This window comes from Clytia hemisphaerica, unplaced genomic scaffold, assembly GCF_902728285.1.
Source record: "Clytia hemisphaerica strain Z4C2 unplaced genomic scaffold, Clytia hemisphaerica genome assembly, whole genome shotgun sequence".
Lineage (NCBI taxonomy): Eukaryota > Metazoa > Cnidaria > Hydrozoa > Leptothecata > Clytiidae > Clytia > Clytia hemisphaerica.
Genome location: NW_027104054.1, coordinates 431,491 through 453,184, shown reverse-complemented (window position 1 = coordinate 453,184; position 21,694 = coordinate 431,491). Strand labels below are relative to the sequence as shown.

General features: G+C 35.0%; 1 protein-coding gene across 1 annotated transcript; it reads right to left on the bottom strand.

The window, feature by feature from the left end:
- Positions 1-449: 449 nt before the first annotated feature.
- LOC136811978 (protein tweety homolog 3-like) lies at positions 450-21,164 on the bottom strand. Its single transcript, XM_067068583.1, has 15 exons — positions 20,936-21,164; positions 13,760-13,944; positions 12,813-12,924; positions 12,370-12,587; positions 11,310-11,405; positions 10,855-10,927; positions 10,256-10,328; positions 9,954-10,006; positions 8,891-8,986; positions 4,795-4,875; positions 3,927-3,967; positions 3,326-3,430; positions 2,536-2,610; positions 1,516-1,627; positions 450-967 (listed from the first exon to the last, which is right to left on the bottom strand). The coding sequence occupies exons 1-15, from the start codon at positions 21,053-21,055 to the stop codon at positions 896-898; spliced, it is 1,512 nt and encodes a 503-aa protein (XP_066924684.1). The 5' UTR covers positions 21,056-21,164; the 3' UTR covers positions 450-895.
- Between the last annotated feature and the right edge of the window lie 530 nt (positions 21,165-21,694).

Below are 21,694 nucleotides of genomic sequence, written 5' to 3'. Positions count from 1 at the left end.
TCAAAACTTGAAAAATTGAAAAATAATTTTATCTTTAGTAGATTCAAAGTAACCGATAAAGGCTTTTCATGTTATGTTAAGTAACTTAATTTCCGCCTAATGGAATCAAACATTCCATTTGCGTAAGGGATCGCTTTTACGAATTCGAACGTTTGCTTCCACCACGGCGGAAATTACTCTTAGGTGCCAAATAAACGGCCCCCCCCGCTTGTTAATTTTTGAAAAATTCCCAGGTACCAAAAGGAAAGTTCCTTGTTTTTTTGAAAAAAGCCTAAATTTAGTCGATTTTGACCCTTTTTAGGGTTTTTTAAGGTCCATTTTCCAGCCCCCCCGGTAATTAGGTCCCCCCGTTTATCTAATTTGAAAAATTTTTCCAACCTCCCCCCCCCCGTTTGTTCGAGCCCCCTGTTTATTTGTCACCTAAGAGTACGTACTTAACAAAATATGAAAAACCTCTATAAGGAAAAACAAAAATCATAACTCCTGCGATGTTCATCTAGATCTGAATAAACACGACTCGTTCGTTCTCAGTTTTTCGACAGGTTTTAATTGCGTGAATATCAAACTTACACTAGCTGGTCCTTTCCAGTTCATATTACTGCAAAACAACAATCAAATGATTTTTGTTTAAGCTGAAAACGCTACAGTACAGATACCAGCTGAAGAAGTGGCGATATGATCTATACACCTCTATCACGTGATCCAGTATTGTCCAATCAGATGGCTTATATACTTCGCATTACATCATCACCAGCCAATGAGCTGGCTTCTTTCACCATCATAAAGCTATCTTATCTTTATGCGCCTTTATCACGTGATCTAGTATTGTCCAATCAGATGGCTTATATACTTCACATTACATCATCACCAGGCAATGAGCTGGCTTCTTTCACCATCATAAAGCTGTCTTATCTCTGCGTTCTTCTTCAACCGAAAGAAACTCAGTGGATCCATGAACAGCTCGATACTGAAAATAAATAAATCGAAAATTGCGTCATAATCATGTTAGAAATCTGTGAATGTCCTCTGTGAATTTGTGAAATTAAAAAAACAAGGTGAAAGTCAAACGACGGAAAAAAATTATTGGAAATCTGAGTACAGCTCCTTTTTTGTTTAAACAATTGAAGTTTATTCGGTGAAGAATGTTTTAACCTTGCAAAAAAAGTAGGGGTGGGCATGCCCCTGTAAAATGCATGAAATTTTTCGAATAACTTGACTCGCAATATTTGTGGACGCAATATTTGTGGACGCAACATTTCTGGGCACAAAATTTTCTTATATTAGATTTTCTGACATTTAGTCAATGACACACAAAACATTATAATACACGAGCCCTTGTTTCAACCCGTTACGAACCAGTGGCAAAATATTCCAATTGTTTTTTTCCCAAAAATTACGTTTCTCAAGGGGCAAAAATTAAAAAGGTATTTCAAAGAATAAATGGTAGCCATCATTCAATTGGGTAGTAAATTTTCAAAAAAAACAAAAAACAATAAAACAATGAGTGATAAATACCGAGTGCGGTTGATTTCGTTTATTGATCAACGGTAAATGTTCGAAGTCTTCTGGGTCATCAATTGATTTATAAGAAGCGTCAAACGATGAAGAGCCATGGAAACTCTCTGATCTGTTGGAAAAAAGGGACAAATTTCATATTCAAATTCCGGAGGACGGATATGAAAGGTTCCATTAATCACAAATGGAGAAGGTGCGTAGAGTCGTTGAATGCCGAATTTCGGGATTTCCCCCTCCAATTTTTTATACCATTAGGTACGGGTAGCTTCAGCATAACAATCACCAGTTAATCATTTGGCAGACAGGTCGTTTTTCTAAGTTTTCTCAAAAATTTACACAATTTAAAACTTTGAACCGCTATATCTCTGGAACTACCTTATTACACGAATATTACTAGTCATTTTATTAACACGAATTGAAAAATTTCGTGTTAATAAAAACCTCCTTAATTAAAACCAACCGTGGTGTCCTTGAAAAAGCAATAAAATTCGTGTTAATTTTTGGAGTGTTAATTTCAACGCAGTTGAATTTTTGCCTAGTAATATTCGTGTAATAAGGTAGAAAGAATAAGCACAATCATAGCTCATTAGAAAGCTAAGAGTCTCCTCTTTTTTTTAGGTCGTGGGCACTGCACGGAGCTGACTGAATTGGTGGAAAAGTGCCCGGTGGTAAATCAATTAGAGAACAGAAAAGAGTAAATCAGAACCAAATTTTCTGGCTTTCGACTCACTCCTTGGCGAAATATGCTTTCGAAAGCCGGGCAGAATCTCAAAAAGTCAATATTTATTGAGCTTTCGCATTCTATTTGTTTATTATTTTTTGACTCCAAAAAAGAAAATTCCAAAGTTTCTGCCGAAGCAAAATACCAAATACACTTCTTTAAATTTGACCAAAAATGGAAGTCTCAAATTCAAAGTGGGCGTTACAGGAGGGCTTAATATCGACCATCGATCTAAAGATTTGTCTACGCCATAATAGCCTTATGTTAGCTCCCATAATTATTGAATGAAGATGACGTACCCTGCAACACCATAGCCAGGTGGTCCCTGGTAACTCTCCGTTATAATATGTACTCCATACTTTTTCAAAATCGGCCTGAAATGATAAAAAAAGAAGGATTCTTTATCATACAAATAACTCAAGCAGTCGGAGGAATTAACTGCAAACACTTTTCACGATTATTATACAGTGAAAATAACTCAATTTGACAATTTTATGAAAGTAATAGAAAGAAAAAAACAACAAGAAACATGGTCCTTTTATAGTCCTAAAGCTCTCATTCTAGTAGTTTAAAAACGCTTCTGTAAAATTAAGGAACCCGAGAAGAAAAGGTTTTCTTATGGGACATTTAACACCTCGAATTTTCTTAATTTTTACTCCCATGTGCCTAATAAACAAGGGGTATAAAATTCTTCAAATTTTGATAACTGTACCTCTAAATAATTCCAAAATAAGGTTAATCATTAAATTGTAGACTAAAACCTGCTTGTTCAGAGCAAAACAAGGGGCTCTTCTTTTGACTGCTGAAAATATTTTCAAAAATTAATAAACTGGGGGGGGAGGTCCGGTTTGATAAAAATCAAAAAATTCAGAAGCGGTGAGGGGGAGTGTTTTTCAAGCGCATGAGAGTAAACGTTTTGAAGTCAGTTTTCTAGAGAAAAGGTCAATACTCTTGGAAATTTATCAACCTGGTAGAACTTAAAGAAATATGGTCACACTCGCTAAAAAGTTATTAGTAAATCCCTCAATTTCGCTAAAAACAAATTGATATTTTGCAAAACCAGGTTTCTTAGGAAATCAAAACACATACTTTAGAGGGGCGGTAGCTTTCCACAAGGGCGTAATGCACAACATGATTGCTATCAAGAACACAACAATGATTAAGCACGATAATATCATCAAGCCAAATCCCTCTCTATAACAAAAATAATGTAAAAAGCAGAGGAAGATTTTTAAATAAGAAAGTTTGTAACAAAAGCTAAATTGTCCGTTCTCTCTAACATACAAAACTATAGCAAGATCGTACCTTCTGTTTTCATGTTGTTTGTCGACTTAAAACGTAAGTGGTTTTCAAAACAAATAGTTTCTGTAAATAGGTGTCAATTAGGATATGTTTGTTTTGTTGGGTATAAAAGTGTGGTGCAGAAATATTTCTTTTCATAGGGGGGGGGGCAAAATCATAAAATTCGAAATTTGCTGGATAAAAGTACACTTGAGATACAGGAATAAAAAGGGAAACAAGGTAAAAAACCTTTTTAGAATAATTTTTTCAGTGTCTTTCAACTTATTCAGATGACCATAATTTTAGTAAAAAATTAAAAACTCATCCCTGGCAAAAAAAAAAATTGAAAAATAAAAACGCTCTTCCACCAAGGTGCAAAGTCAGAATGAAAATACTCATCATAACTTACATCGTTGTATTACAAACAGCTTGAAGAAGATTCTGGTAATCCTGTGGTATTAGAAAGGAAAATCTCTTATTTAGCCCTTACTGGATTTCTCTAGGATACCTTATTACATGAACTAGCTTCCATTATAAAATGATGTCATTTTTTACTGAGCTATATGCTGATGAAGTCACAAAAGATGACGAAAATTTCAAATTAAGCAGTCGCTTCATTTTTTGCTGCTTTTACATTTAAAGTCTTTAATTACATGAATATAAGTATGGAAGTATTTTACGGCTTGAAATTACACGACATCAAATTAACACGAATGAGCAGGTGTAAACTTTAGAGTAAGCCTTCAAAGATTAACAGCGTTTTTATTAACACGGACATATCCTAATACATATTCATGTAACAAGGTAAATCTTTAACTTTTGATATAACACGAAAAAGACATTGATTTCGACCCAAGGATCCGATATGAAAGATAGAGATGTTCTATTGGCCGGAGTAACTTTACGGACGTATCCCTGTTCGAGGGTTGCAAACGTCAGTTTCTTACGTAGTTAGGTTAGTTAGCACAAAAATACTTCAAATTGTGATAAAAGGCTGAAATTTGGCACAGATGACCCTTAGTGGTTGTTAAACTTAATTTCAAGCAGACACGCTTACGTCATCTGGCCACCTGTCAGGTGACATCAGGTGGCTGGCAAAAAAATGTTGTTTTTTTTGGAAATTTTCAAAATCTGATGGTTCCATCGGAAAGAGCATAAAATTCTGATGAAAATTGAGGTATAAAATATTTCTTTGACACCTGACAATACCACGTATAGTATAAAACCGACAAGCCATCGAGCCAATAAAAATTAGGGTATAAAAAAATAATTCTTACATCATGTATGGTTTTGCAATGTACAATATCTATTAGATGATTCAATTCGCCAATAGCTTCTCTGGTAAACTTCAATAATAACTGAAATGTACGAGAAGCAAGAACATCTCATCAGACTGTTGGGACTCATAAGTGAAATATTAGCGAGTTAATGTATTTGCACCTTTGAGGAGGGTAGAGTGACTGAAGTCATTTGAAATAACCCGCAGTTCTGACCCGCCAAATCGAAGACGGTAAAAAGTGCTGATTTACCTTTGTCCTCAGTTGGTCAGGATCTAGTCAAATTAGACCTTTGCCGTCCCCGTTGCAGAAAAATACACATAAATAAACTCGCTATTACAAGCTATAGGTCTCACTTAGATGATTTCTAGAGGTTAACAAAAATTTAATAGTTACAGACTCGTGTCTACTTAAAAAAATAAACGAACAAGTGATACTTTTATGGACCTACCTGGTTGTGCATTTAAAACATATATAATTGATATCTACGTGACGTGACCATTAACCAAAATTTCATGCTATTGAAATATTAAGCAGATATTCGAAAGTCGAATATCATCAAGCTCGACTGAATAATTTCGATATCCGATTTTTCACGTTGAATATATGGTTTATCGTTCACCAATTAGCAGAAATGTATTTTACTTTTTATCCCATTATTTTGTCATTCAGTCTTTCTCTCTTTTTATAACATTTTCGAACGTTTCCGAGTTTCCGAACGTTTTACTATCTTATCTAAGGATGTCAATTTCATTGTGTTTTTGCTCTAGCCGCAGGTGAGCATTAAAATGGGTGTTGGGGGGGACGGCGTTAAGATTCCAAAAAAGTATTTCCCGATTCGGTTTCTATCGGATGTTCGGGAGAGCGGGAAATCCGCTGAAGAAAACGAAAGCGCGGGATATTATCTCCTTTATTGTGTTGTTTATCTCCCTTATTGTGCGCTCCTGCTTGAGCAATCGATAGAGAAAAGTTGATGAAAATGAAGTTAGCTTCCTAATAAACTGCCAGTACAAATCAGTTAGTGAAGTAAACATTGGCTGGTCACGAGAAAACCTAATCGATATTCTTGCCAAATTTTCTGCTAGAGAAGGGTGAGAATTTGCTTTCATTGTTTTTGATTACCATATTTTTAGTGTAAAAAGATAGCTGCAAGTGTAAATACTGGTATTAATTTATCTCACTTGCTAGTTATCACAAAAGAACTTGTCTGTGTCTTGTCAAGCGAATTCAAATACGTGTGTTTCTCATGATTTTATGCTGTAAAGATGATCTATTTTGGACTTTTGGTCATTTTTCATGATGATATATAATTGGTGGTTGTCCCTTTTGGATTTTCAAACTTGACAATGAAACTTTCAAACACACAGCCATTGATACACAGTATTTTTTGTGGTGTTATGTATGGCTGAAAATGATCCTGTTTTGGACTTTGTTATTGTCGTATTCATCATCGGCTGGCGACCGTTCCTTTTGATTTTTCAAACCCCACACAGATTTTTTACAAACATATCACTATGAGAATTCAATAAAGGATACTGAAACACAGTTCCTGTGTAAATTTTAATAAGATTGGAGAAATTTTCACAGTCAGACAGTGTTAGGGCTGAAAATTATCATTTTTGGACTTTGTTGTAATTTCATTGCGGCTGGCGACCGTTCCTTTTGATTTTTCAAACCAGACACAGATTTTTTACAAACATATCACTATGAGAATTCAGTAAAGGATACTAAAACACAATTCCTGTGTAAATTTGAACAAGATCGGAGAAATTTTCACAGTATTATGGCTGAAAATGATCGTTTTGGACTTTGTCGTAATTTTGTCGCGGCTGGCAACCATTCCTTTTGATTTTTCAAACCTGACACAGATTTTTTACAAACATATCACTATGAGAATTCAGTAAAGGATACTAAAACACAATTCCTGTGTAAATTTGAACAAGATTGGAGAAATTTTCACAGTATTATGGCTGAAAATGAATGTTTTTGGACTTTGTCGTAATTTCATTGGCTGGGGCGACCGTTCCTTTTGAAAATTTTTCAAACGCGAAACAGGTTTTTTCCAAATATAACAAATATTACATACACACTATTGAACCATTTTATTTGGTTTATCCTACTCTTCTCCAAGTATTATCCCAGCAGAAAAAATAATGCTTAGCTAAAAACCCGTGGCTTAATGGGATAAACTTTTGCGGGGATTAAATTTTGCTGATTTCGCTTCTTTAGGTGCCATTCGCACAAACAAATTTTACCCTTAGGAAAATCACCCCTAAAGTTAATTAGTTCGTTTTTTTTCTTTATGTGCTAATTTTGGCCCCCGTGACACTCATATGACGCGCAATAGAGAGAAAATTTCGGGGTATGTCCGAAGAATATAACAGTTATGCATATTATGAATCCCCTTTTTGCATAGACCTTTTCGCCTTTGCGTCCGCCATATTGAATTGTATGCAAAAATTATGGTGGCCGAATTGCCGTGGTGAAATTCCCTTAGAAAGTATGCAAAACATATGCAAAAAGAAAGTATGAATTAAAAACTTACATGCATAATTTGCATTATATTAAAGTGTATTCTTGTAGAAGAAAGATTAAATTTGCTTCTCTTGAAAACTAAAAACAATTATATTCACTCATCTCTTAGAACAAGCACTTCAAAAGACCATAACATTAGACAGAAACTCAAACTGAAAAATCACCCGCGAAGGTAAAAAACAATCCTTATTCGGCTGACGGCAAATTATTCTCCTGGGAATAGAGCCGCCAAATGATCAAATCAAAACATTGAGAAAGTGTGACGTCATAATTACTGCTTTCAGTTTGCGTGTTTTGAAAGTTTGATGTGTGTACTCCGTCTTTGTGGAATTTTTTTATGGCATGAAAACAGAATATGCAATGTCTTTAAGAACAAATTCCTAAAAGGCTTTTGTTGTTCTGTAAATATTTCCTTTTGGATTAAGAAATTCCATCTTTTATTGTTCTAATGATTATAATATTTATTTATAAGATGCTTTGTTGTCTTTTTAATCTTTGTGTAAACTTGCATATGTTTTGCATACATTCCAACTAAATCCAACCACGGCATTTTCGTTCCTGTATTTTTGCATACAATTCAATATGGCGGACGCAAAGGCGAAAAGGTCTATTCTATTTCCGACCTGTTTATTTTATCTAATCCTTGCATCTTTCTCAGCTTACGGCTAGAGCTTCCAGCGCAGCTGGTTTATTTCTCTTTAATTACAAAACGTTCGAATTTCCTTTCTCTTTTGTTAAAAAGAACTTTCTTTCATCTGTTTTATTTATGTGACATTTAAGTAATTATTTTATCAAAAAAAACTATTTTCTTTATGCTCGCTGCTACAGAAGAGATATTTTGCTATCGGATATCTAAAAATATTCGACAGTGCGTTTTGCTTAGAGGTTGACGATAATCTTTCATATTCAAGACTTCGTGAGCAAAAAAACATCCATCTCGTCAAAAAATTGAGTAATTTGGCTAAGAACATTAATGTATGCTTATTAATAGTGATTCTTATAGATAAAGATGCGTTTTTTTGAGCTGAAAAAATATTTTTTTTTTTTAAATCTGCTTGAGCAATCTTTTAACTACTTTCATGCAAAAAATCAGATGATCCAAAATTTCAAAGTCCAAAAAACTCTTCTTTTGGCCGTTTTTTAGCTGAAATTTACCCCAAATTTTTTTTTCAAAAATCGAGCTCCGTCACATTCGAGGGTTTATATTTATGCATTTTTGTGCAAAAAATCATAAAGAATGAAAGAGCCAATCTCGAGAAAAGCTAATACCTAAGTAATTGATAATGTGCTTATAAAAAAATATCTAATTTGGCCACTTTTTCCATAAAAACATGCCAAGCAACCAAAATTTCCCGTCTAAACACACATATTCTTCAAAAGTAAGCCCTCATGAGCAAAAAAAACATCTATCTCATAAAACAAATTGAGTAATTTGACTAAGAACATTGATGTATGCTTATTAATAGTGATTCTTATAGATAAACATGCGTTTTTTGAGCCAACAAAATTTTTTTGCGAAAATCTGCTTCTGATGTCCAGAACTATAAAAAAGACGTTTTACCTTAACCTCTGGCAAATCTCTGACAATCGGTAGAAGTTGAAAAGCTTGGACTAACATGTATGCTTCTGATAGCTCATCTGATGTTTTGTTGAAATCCTTTAAAAAAATAATTAGGAAAAAATAACTATCATGAGTACTAGTAATCGTATGGTTTGGAGTGCAATTAACGATTAATCACTCGTAACAAAGGAGAAAATACCGTAATTTGCACTCGCCCTGACAAAACATAAGATTCCGAGGTAATCGTCAGTAAATAATTATTAGTAAAACCTCCTTTTTTTCTTTTGTTTAAAAAGAAAACATTGCAGTGTAATTTTTCTTTGTTTTCAATTAAAAGAAGCTATTGTAACGTAAAATTTCTTTGTTCTTTTTTATATTGAAGAAAAAAAATGTCTTTGTTTTTTATTATATAGTAAAAAAAGTCTCTGACACAGGATTTGGGAGAGAAAAGAATAAGGGGACAAAAGTGTCCCCCCGCCGAAGAGTGCAAAAAGTGGTAATAGTGCAATTAACGATTAATCGCACTCCTCTAAACCAATCAGATTCGAGTAATTTTGCACGGCTGACGATTACATATATAATAAAGAGTTGACACAATATTTATGTTTCAAACTCAGAGTTTCATGGTGCTCATGCACCAATCATCAGTGAAAATCTGCTTATTATCATGACATATATTTCACCCTGTTCCAAGCCAGGATGAAAGTCAGAGGGGCCCAGAGAAAATTTACTATCCTCTCACGGTAAGATCGTCATTCTTAGGCTTGTAGTTCTGACAGGAGAAAACATTTTTTCATATATATCGAACAAAAGAGTGACACGATATGATATGAATTGATCTGTTGAAAAATTGCGATGGGAAAATTTAGAGAATTCAGATTTTAACTCTCAAGTATAACCTCCGATTTAACGGATTAGAACAGATTTTCTTTAAGGAAAAGTATAATAATTTATCAAATCTGCATCAGATAAACATTAAAAAAGCATTAAAGACCTTATTCAAAATCAGTCTAGGAAAACAATGTCATAGAGAAACTTTCTTTAAATTTACAATTCTGTTTACCTTGAACAATTCATTATCAGCAACAGAGCAATCCATATAATACTCTATCAAAGCTAAAAAACGAGAGAAAAGATATCAAGATTAAATGAGAGACCGCTGGCCGGAATTGAGAAACTTGGTCTAGGGTATATTTGTATATTAGGGCATATAAAGGTCAGTACACTTAAGGGACACTCAGATCGAAGATCAAAGATATCGGATAAAGCTTGGTCCAGGTCAGTGTTTAAGTGGTTTAACATCTTTAGGACATAGAAATTTCTATTTTACCGAAAAGAAACTGTTAAATAAAAAATGAGTATCACCTTGAGCTGAAGCGTTATCTTGAACGTATTGCAAGTACGCTTGTTTAGGTTGTAAACAAATGTCTGCTGCACCCTTTACATGGAAGAAAAAACGAAGACATGAAAAAATGACGTAATGGGTTCTAAAAGATTTCATGATATGCACCATTGCAATGTCTTCAACGGACCCAACAGCTGATTGGTTGAAAGTGACGTATTGACTGATTTTACGTCACTTACAACCAACCAGCTATTGGGTCCTCAATGTGAATGTCAGAAGACATTGCAGTGGTGCATATCATGAATACTTAGGAGAAATGGTAACGTCAGCGTTTCACAGCTCTTTCTGATTTTACTGTTGACCGGATAATTTTTTCAATATTGATAAGGTGTAGTAACTTTTCTTAACGTAAAAGCATATTTTTTAAGTGTCAGCTTAACCCATTAAAAACTGTAGATTTTCATGTTTCTTCATGCAAGAAAGGGCTGGAATGGAATTAATTGCAGTATCATTAGCCAGATTTTCAAAAGATATCCAAATAAAGTGAGGATACTTACAATAGAATGGAATTAATTGCAGTATCATTAGCCAGATTTTCAAAAGATATCCAAATACTTACAATACTCAATGGTGAGCTAATACTGATGATGGACATATTGAGAAATAATGAAAAAACTGCCATCACTGTCAACCTGAAGAATTAAAGAGGAAAAAGATACTACAGTAGACATTTAAAGCACTTTTCCCAAGATTTTGAGAACTTTTATTAGACTATTCTTAAAAATTTGAGATCAAAAGTTCTTTCCCTTTCTTTTTATGGCTGTTTAAATCCCTTTGCTTTTACGGTCAAAACTCTCTTGAAAGACATTTTACCAAGCTTGGTCTCGAAAAATGTGTGTAGCCTGAAGGTTTAAAAAAAGTTTTTTTATTGAAAAATATAATATACCTAAAATGTGCTTTTTCGATCGTGTGTTTCCACAAGAGTCGTCCCATTAAATTATTGGAAAATATCTACAAAAGAATTCAGTTATAGGCAAAAACGTGTTTAAATATGAGAGAAAGAAAAATCATTACCCAATCAATGCACATTTCCTGTTAGTATAGGTGGCATACAAAATGACCAAAACCAGGAGTAAATGAAAACATAAGAATGTTGTGAAAATCCACCATCTATAAATTAAAATTTTTAACATATTAACTTGGTATAGTAAGACCGTATAAATTATAAAATTCTCCCTTTGAGAATTGGAATTCCTTGAATGGATTAATGTGATTTTTCCTGACATGTTTTGGACTCGGTCCACTCTCAAAGGAATCATCTTGAATGGGTTAGTTTAACAGTTCTTACTTGTTCTTGAAAGCAAACACTTGAAATTATGTAATAGTTATCGGACAGTTGCGAGTACAATATGAGAAATATTTTACGAGTTCCGAGATTTTTCCGTACAATATACGGAAAATACGGAACGAGTAAAATATTTCCATATTGTACGAGCAAATGTTTAATAACTGGTTTATCGGTGACCCAAAAAATGCACTTTTTGTGTTGGAAAAAAGCGCAGGGCACTTTTGTAGCAAAGTGATGTTAGATTGCTGCTACCGCTACAATGCAACAACATCTTTTTGTCAATTTATATTTTTACATGTAAAATACAAAATATATTGTACTTTTTTTAACCAATCAGATTGCAGATATTTTTTGGATCGCCGATAAAGTGAATTATTGTATGTTTTTTGTTTATGAAAAAGGACGGAATCATGGCATGAACCCCCCCCCCCAGCCCGCAGGGGGGGCTACAACCAAAATCTTCCTGAAAAAGGCTGGGGGCTGGATTTTTTTTTAATTTCAGGGGGTACCTATGATCTCTGGGGGTATCTAACTTTTATGCGGTAAGGTCTGGGGGCTTGGGAACTATATTTTATCTTGCTTTTATCTAACTATCATTATTCTTTTTAATTGCAAAAATATACAATTTTTTCATTTCTTGACATATACTCAAGTCACAGGGGGTACCAATCACAGGGGGTACCTACTAACGCCTGTCGTTTGGGGGTACCTAAAATTCAGGGGGTACCTATTTTCTTAGGGGGTACCTAAACCCCTGGTCCATGCCATCGGAATCTTGAATATTACCTCAAATCGTCATATTTTGTGCATTCTTCTGCATACGTTTGCAAATCCACACCAGCAACTTCCAATAGATTCCCTGACAATTTCAAATCAAAGGAAGCGGCTAACAAGTGTTTTTCAATACTTCCAAGCTCTTGCGAATGATTGAAAGTCACTTTCTGTTGAAGTTCAATGACTTGTTGTTTGGCATTTCGTATGCTTTCTTGGATTACATCATTGTTCTAGAGAAAAAGAAAATCAATCTTTATAATTTCGTTTATTCCGTTATTTTACTAATGTGTCTGACAGCGTTAGGTAATTGGGAAATGTAAGTGAAGAATAACGATATTGACTAGAACCAGAAAAACTCTACCCCGCAGAAACATATTATATACAATCCCTTGCAAATGAACTAGAGGTAGTAGATTTTATTGTCAAATCAACATTAAATCGTATATTATGCGTACTTTGAATTTGTAGAGATCAAATTGATTGTAAATGGATTGCATGGCTTCTGTTGCAACTTCGATGCCATCTTTTGCTTTGTTATTGCCATAAAATGATAGCCCTAATGCAGCACTACAAAAATTGAAAAAAATACTTAAGGGTATATTTATCTAACGTACAAATTAGTTTGCTCATCACCTCTGAACAAGCTGTGGTAATAGTAGGGGGAAATTTGTTCGTTTTTTTGAGGTCGCTCGATTTTTTTAGTCAAAGCACTTGTTATACATTTTTGGAAAGCTAAGGGGTAGGGGAATCGATTTCTTTACCTAACTCGAGATATTAATCCTTGAAAACAGTGTTTTTAGTGTTTTTCAGCCAGAAACAGCTGTTTTGTCCAGTTTTTGCGCTTTCGGAAGCTCAATATCTCGAGTTAGGTACTGAAATCACCTATACTCGCAATATATCACTAATCTTAATTTTTGGAGAGCTTTCCAAAAATATACAACAGGTCACCGTTTTCTCAAGCTAAAATTTTCATTAATTTTTCACCATATGATTTTTGCCTGAGACCGTTGTATTTGTCCGAAAATCACACCAAAGTGTCCGAAAAAAAATTGGCACCCAAGTTATTTAGATTCCCCTACCCCTTAGCTTTCCAAAAATGTATAAAAAGTGCTTTGACTAAAAAATTCGAGCGATTTTACAAATTTCCCCCTACTATAACACCAAAATATATTTCAGAAGTTACTGTGTTAATTGGTTGCAATTGAATTTCAATTGGCATACACAATGATTATAAGCCATGAAAAAACATACAATGAATTTCATTGTTAAATGTTATGAAGATGATTGCAGTTTCAAAAAGATTTTAAAAGCTGTTTAATAACTTACTTCAATGGGTTATTTAAAATCAGTAAAATTACTTTTAGGATTTAAAACAATAAAAACAACTTGAATAAACACTCACCAGCTTAGTACTGCAAATATCCCAATCAATATTCTTAAACATTTACTTTTTGAAGGGCGTGGTTTCAAAATTTGTGTATTGCAGTTACAATAAAAATAGCACGATGCAACAAGAAAGTAGAAACCAAAGATCAGAAAGAGACATGTGGTCATGAAGAACAAATAAATGCCATTGAACATCAAAGCCTAAAAAATGCAATAGTAACATCAACGTGCTTTGACTTTTATTCAGAGACATATTATATATTGACTATTAATTGTTCAGTTAAAAAATATATCCAGTGCTCATGCTCTATCAGTTTGACATTCAATTTGATAAAGGTCTGGTTTTTGTATAAATTGAAAATCATTGTCAAATTTCGTAAAGAAATTTTTTTTAAGATGCTCTACTATTCAACATATCTAAAATCGGTGTGAAATAATTTTTCAAAATTTAACGTTTTTCAAAATTTAAAGCTTGGGTAAGAATTGCAGTTTCAGTACTTCCACTTTGTTTCAATGTATTTTTCAATTTGAAAGGGTTAAGTGGCTTCCAGACTATATTCTTAGCCTTATTGGAACATTTTTGCCTTAATTCTAATGTTATAACTCATACTTCAAAGCACTTAAAAATCACCTTGTGGTTTTAAAGTTTTTAGGGAATTCCCCTTTTGTGCCAAATAGTTCGCCATCGATTGTAATTAATTCAATAAGCTCCTGTTTTCAAAAAAAGTTTCACGGTTTTCTTCTATGCTTCCATTGACTTATTTGATATTGACTTTCAAGCTCCTAATCTTAACTGATAATAACTGAACCCTTGTCTAGGTCCAAAGGTTGAAAAGTCGAAACATAATCGAAGCAATCGAACAGCATTCGATTGCGTTCGACAATCGAATGGTAATTATCAGTGCGGCTGGAACTTCTATATTTGAGGATTACAATTTTACTAGCTTATTAGCGATTTTTGCCTCACTAACCCAAATCTTGCAACCTCTTTTCCTTAAAGGAAGATCGAAATTAGAGTGTTTCAGCGTTCCGAAAAAATCGCATAGCAGAAATTTTTTCATCTTCACAGGATTGGTTTTCAACAACAAAATACATATTTTGTTCAATGGGTTTTTTCTGACGTTCTTCCTTTGAAGAATATCGATCACTTTCGTTTTCCCCTTGAGCGTGTGAGAAAAAATTATTAGCTCGCGTTCTCGTGCCAGCGAGTAAAGATAAGGCGGCAATCTTGTGCCGAGGGCCCTACTTAGTTCCCGCCTTATTTTGAGCCCACGATAGAATGGTTTAAATACAGGGGTGGTACAAATGATAAACCATCTTATTTTGTAAATGTTTATTTTCTGAAAGATACAAATATAGTATATTGAACTAGCCGTCACCCGGCATCGCACCACCGAGGAGTAGATAAGTTGAACACATCATAAGCCATTTTGTGACGTCATTTGGGCCCTAAATGACGTCATTGAAAGGGTAATATTTTTTTCATTTCACTGAAATCAATTTGCCATTTGTCATTTACCCAATATATTCTCTTGATGATTTCCAATCCAGTGACAGAGGTTTCCATTGCTTAATTCTCAAACTCCAGATATTGTATTTTTTAGGATAATTGTTGACATCATCAACTGAAAACGCCTAAAAAATCAGCCAAATTTCAAAGTCACACTCAAGACTCATATATAAGCCCTCCCAGCATTTTTGATCCAACAAGTGGTCAACCATCTCCTAACTCCTTTCCAATCTCAAGATATCGCATTTTTCCTGTTTTGAGGACGTCATCAACTGAAAACGCCTAAAAAATCAGCCAAATTTCAAAGTCACACTCAAGCCTCATAACCCCCTCCATGTTATTCTCCATAAAATTCTCGATCCAATGAGGGGTCAACAACCTGCCGAGTAGAGTGTTGCTGAACACATCAAAAGCCCTTTGGATGGTGAGGGATGGTAAAAAGCAGTCTAAGCTCAAACTTCTATATCAGGATAAGAAACTAGGCTAGACTTACCTCTTTTATCTTTCCCTTTACAACAATACAATGCTGACAAGTTGACACAACACATTGACAAGTAATCCCTGTGAGAGAAGTTTATATCGAAATCTGCAACAAAAACGAAAGTGGTTTCTTCTACTGATTGCTTCCTGGGGCTCCTTCACAGTTGTTTATCAAATTCCACCAATGAGATTGCCACATTTCACACGGTCCTTCCTTTTGGCACCTGTGGCCTCTCAGTGCCTTGCACGGCAAGCGGCTGTAAAATCCCACCCTTCATTTATTTGTTTCAATCTGTGATACTAAGACTTAGGTTTTTTCTCATCTTCAATTTACTGAAGAAAGCGGGAATTTGATGCAAGAGTTAGATTGTCAAACAAGTGATGTAAGAAATCATTGAATAAAAGAAGAACTTTAAAACTTAAATATTTTCATTTTGAATAATTGGTACAAAAAAGAAGTGGAAAAATTTCATTTTTTATAGGTTCAATTGAAATACTGTAAGTTAGTCTAATGTCGACATCGCAAATTTTTTTTCCGTAGACGGGCGGAAATATCTTTAATGGTCGGAAATATCATTTGATGGTCGGAAATATCTTTTGCTGGTCGGAAATATCCAAAACTCTGAAAATTTGAAAACCTAATGGTCGGAAATATCATTTGATGGTCGGAAATATCTTTTGATGGTCGGAAATATCTTTTGATGTTCGAAAATATCATTTGATGGTCGGAAATATCCATTGACCTTTTTATTCAAACACGACTCTTCTTTCTTTCTTGTCTTTTTTATATCCTTTCCTCCTCTAGCTCCCACTGCTCTCAAATCACCCTAAAGCTAGTCCCAACCCTGCCTAGACACCCTCCCATTCTAGACATTACCCGGGGGGGGGGGCACTCGATCTGAAAACGACCATACGTTTGGCGGAAAATTTGGCTTCCAAAATCAAACCCTTACAGTGCATCCAGCTGGCAGTGCATGCAGAGATAATTTGGCCAAAAAATGACCCTTACAGTGTGGGCTAGAGGAGGAAAGGATATAATTATAAACAAGCAACATGCTGAATGGACCTACCTGATGATGAAAGTTAGATAGCAATGCGAGAAGAAAAATGAAAAAAATCAGTCAGTCAATAGTTCCGGCTTCAAAAATCAATTTTATTGAAAATTAAAACATGCTTGATGGTGGTTATTGCTATTAATAATGTTTTTGAATGAAAAAACAACCAATTATAAGGAAAAAGCCTAATGAAAATCCAGAAAAACGGCCATTTCCGGCATATTTCCGGCATTTTCGACCGGAAAAAAAATTTTCTCAAAAATCGGACTCGGCCATGTTTTGGGCATTGTTAATACGCATCTTTGAGCAAAAATCAGAAAAAACTAATGATAAAATCTCGACAAAATGCCAAAAAAAAACAGTTTTTCCGGCATAAATTTTTTTTTTCGAAAATCGGGCTTCGTCACATTTTGGGCATTGCCATTTTGCATCACTGTGCCAAAAATCAGAAAAAACTAATGAGCTAATCCTGACAAAAGCTGGTAACAGACGGACGAACGGACGGACGAACGGACATCGGTTAATTTATAGGACCTCCGAGGTAGGTCCAAAAAGACAAGAAAGAACTAAGAGTCGTATTTGAATAAAAAAGTCAATACCACTTTCTCTCCCTAAAAAGCTTTTCTGGCACACACAACAAGTGGGCCATACAACACCACCTTTGCTACCATCTTTGTTTACATTTTTTTGCTGATGAAGCATTTTTAAAAGCGCGGGATATCTCCAACCATTAAATTTTCAAATTTTTAGAGTTTTGGATATTTCCGACCATCAAGTGATATTTCCGACCATCAAAAGATATTTTTGACCACCAAATGATATTTCCGACCACCAAATGATATTTCCGACCATCAAAAGATATTTCCGACCATCAAATGATATTTCCGACCATTATGCTATGATATTTCCGACCATTAAGCTATGATATTTCCGCCCGTCTACGGAAAAAAAATTTGCGTCGACATCCCTCCTCTAATTTATACTTACTTCAGTATACTTCAGTTTGATTTGATGATATTCATCTGTCCAGTTCGTTGAGCCCAACACGTGTAATTTGATTGAAAAGAGCATTTGATTCAGCCAATCTTGTTTGTCGCGACGTAGTGTGAGGTTTGTCGGGTATAGAGCACTGATATTTATCGAGTCGTTTCTTGAATGAATCTTTTGAACAGCCAGTGATATTTCGTATGTCAGAGGGAATACTGTTGAAGAGTTTTGGACCCTGTACAGCTAAGGTCTCACAAATAAATTTTTGAAAGCTACTTCGTTCGATTGTTTGTATTGGCATTTTCGACCATGAAGGCTTGTAGTTGAAGACGAGACACCACCTTTTACAATGCCGTCTCCTTCAGTGTGGCTGAAATTTGGTACTATATCCTCTAGTATCGACCAAATATAAATAATTCTATATCTCTCCCTCCTCCTTTGTAGAGAATACATTTTCAAAATTTTCAATTGTTCCCAATAATCGAAAGCACTAAGGCCTTTGATTTTATCGAGGAAGTTCTTTTGGCGGATGCTGTTTAGTGACCAAAGCTGAGAACAGTAGTCGAGGTGAGGGAGAACTGAGGATTTTCATAACATTATCATAACATCACTGATTCTGTTGTTGAATGTTCTCAAAATCCAACTAGAAATGTCATTAGCTTTTGCTATCATTTTATTGATGTGATCTGTGAATGAGCAGTCACTACTCATCCACACTCCAAGATCTTTGACAGAGTTTTTGTCTTCAATTACAGTTTTGTTGTTAGTGAAATAGGTTGACAAACTTTTTGATTCAGTATCTTTACCATATTTCAAATGTTCGAATTTACAACTATTTAGTTTCATGTTATTGTTCTCAGTGCAATCATAAACTATGTTGAAATCATGTTGCAACTTGAACGTGTCAATTATTCCTGGGATTTTTTTAAATATTCTTGTATCGTCAGCAAAGCTTGCAATGATTGAATACCTGATATTATCATCGATATCAGAAATCATCAGAAGAAACAAAACTGGCCCAAGTACTGTTCCTTGAGGTATTCCTGATTATGACAGGGCACTTTCGGATTTGAAGCCATTTACAACAACAGATTGTTTTCTGCCTTTTAAAAACGATTCAATCCATTGCAATAGCTTTCCTTTGATCCCGAGCTGAGACAATTTATGTAGCAAAATTGCATGATCAACTTTGTCGAATGCCTTACTGAAGTCCAAATAGATTGTGTCAACATCAATATCTCTCTCAAGGTATGATAGTATTGTATCATAACGTTCAAGGAGTTGACTCAAACAAGATCTACCTTGTCGAAAGCCATATTGGGAGTCATTAAAAATGTTATTCTCTTCTAGATAATTAACAATGTTTTTTCGCACAATCTTTTCAAAGTTTTTCATTATGTGTGAGGTAAGTGACACTGGCTTCACCTTGGTCCCCACCTTTGTAAATAGGAGATATTTCGACACCCTTTTTATCAGCTGAAATTGATAGAAAGGTTGAAACTTTTTTTCTTTGCTTAGTGGTCAGAGAGGAATAATTCTTTTTCAATCAGTGATTCAAGCTTTCATATTATTCCTGTCTCTAAAGAAGGGTGTCGGAATTAGACAAGGGATGTCGATATTAGACCAACTTACGGTAGGGGATTTGGAAAACTTTCTATGTTTGTTTTTTTGCAAAAACCCCTGTAACTATGGGCTAGCACCCAGTTGCTAAGATGTTGGCTTAAAATCGAAAGTGAAACCACTGAAAACGAAAGTAAAATCAACCCGCACTCCAAATCCCATAATCTTGATAGGAGTTTAAGTATAGAATGATAAGATTGAATTGTAAGCCCAAAGTGCAAAGAACGAACTATTATATATATACCATTTATTACTGATCGAAGCTTGAAAACAGTGTAGACCTAACTCTTCACACAAAAATTACGGGAAACGCATGTTTGGACTTTGTACCCTATGCTGCACTTAAGCACTTAAGCCAAAGTCCCGCAAAGGCGGGACAAAAATCAGTTTTTTGAAGTTTGCAAAAAAACGCCACATAGAAGATCTTTCAAATTCAGTATGTGAATAGAGCAGTAAAAAATACAAATTTTCTATTTTTCCTTTTCTTTGCAAAAGTTCTAGGAATGAAAATAAAGGGATAATGATAATTGAATATTATTCACTGATGATACGCGACACTATCGTAAAGCTAGAATCGCTTCGCGTACTCTTCGCTTGAGAAAATGATTGACAGATTGAAGTTTTTCACCCGCGCAGGAGTTTGCGGAGCGTTCTCGGCTCAATCTTTGGACCGCGCTAAAAATGGTAGACTGAGGTGTGATAGATCATTTCGATGAAAGTTGTTGGAATGTTTACAAGGCTCTTGACAGAAAATCGTTGTTTTATTGTCAATGATGACAGTGCGGTTATTAATTTTGTTAGATCTGACAAATTGATGTTTGTAAGTGCACTTTATAGTTTTGATTCCCATTGAAGAATCATATTCTGGTTTTCATGTTATTAGATGCTGGTTTAGAGTTGGTTTTCCAGTTTAGATCTACACTGGAAAAATTAAATAAATGTTTTTTCTTTCCAAATCTGAAAAAATCTTTAATCAAAAAGATTCGGGTGGAAAGCACTGTCGTGAGATTGGGTAACTTGCATCAGTGGCAGCTAACATGCATAGCCCTCAAATGAATGACCTTGCTGGTCATTATAATACAACTACGTAGCTCCGCTCGCAGCTTTACTCTACCATTTTTGTTTTGATTTAACTTTGTATCACGGTAATAAGGGAAAGTTAATGGTATGGTGACCCCGTCTGTAGCTCCCGCTACGGAAAAACCCGCTCACCCCAAACTTGTCGCATGGATTTTTTTCAGTGCTGTGAAGAGGTTACAAGATGGCAGGACGGTTTTTGCACAGAAATCTTCAAAAAATGGAACTTCAAAATGGAATATCTGGAAAACTACTAAAAAAAAGGTTGAAAGATGATGAGTGACCCCTCATTTTTTTTCTGAGAGGATAAGGGCTTTTCATTAAACTTGGTTTGACATTTTTCAAATGAGTTTAAAATTTCGACTGACCACCCTATCAGTAATTTACAAGGAAATTCTTTTATTATAACAGATTAACAAGGACCAATCATGTCTTGATGTAACGTCAAAAAAAATTATTATACCTGTTGATACGCTATGTTTGTTGGTGAAAATACTGTTGTTGTGTTTTGAAAATTGAAATCCAAATGAGGAAATCCATGAAATACCTCTGCCAAAGTTGATGTGTTCAAAACAGTCACCATTTTCAAACATAAAACTAAAAATGATAAGATTTTGCCAAGATTTTGCAATGTACTTTCAAAAATTTCAGTTTGTTTTGATTTTGATTCTGATCGCGGGGTCTCGGAGTATTACTTCTAGCCAAATGGAAGCCCCGGGAGCTGGCTCTCCCAAAAGAACTCGGGCGAGGCTTAACTGTGCCACTCCAGTATTACTCTGTACCAGAGTGTATCTCACGATTATCGTAGCGAAGTACGGGAATGAATTTTGAAATTAGCCGTAGAATCGGGTTTGTGTACAGACAACTCCAGTATTGCCCCTGCCGTCGTTTTTTGGTTTTGAGTGTCAAACTTTATATTAGTCTCTAGACCCGGGGGGGGGGGGGTACTTAGGCAAAAAGAGGGTACGGTATGTGCCCGCCGGCCGGGGGCGGGGGTACTAGGGTTGCGAGCTGACGGGGAAGGGTGCCGCCCAGCTCGCATTCCTAGTACCCCCGCCGAACGGGTCTCTAAATCTCGACTGTTAGAAACTTCAGAAGTCTAGTTGTGTCTTGGGGACTGTTTTTCGATAAAAATAGTTTTGCAAAAAAGGACCTGGGTCTTTAGTGACCCTGAATCTGATTGGGACAAAATGAGACAATGAGACTAACGAAAAGATGAATA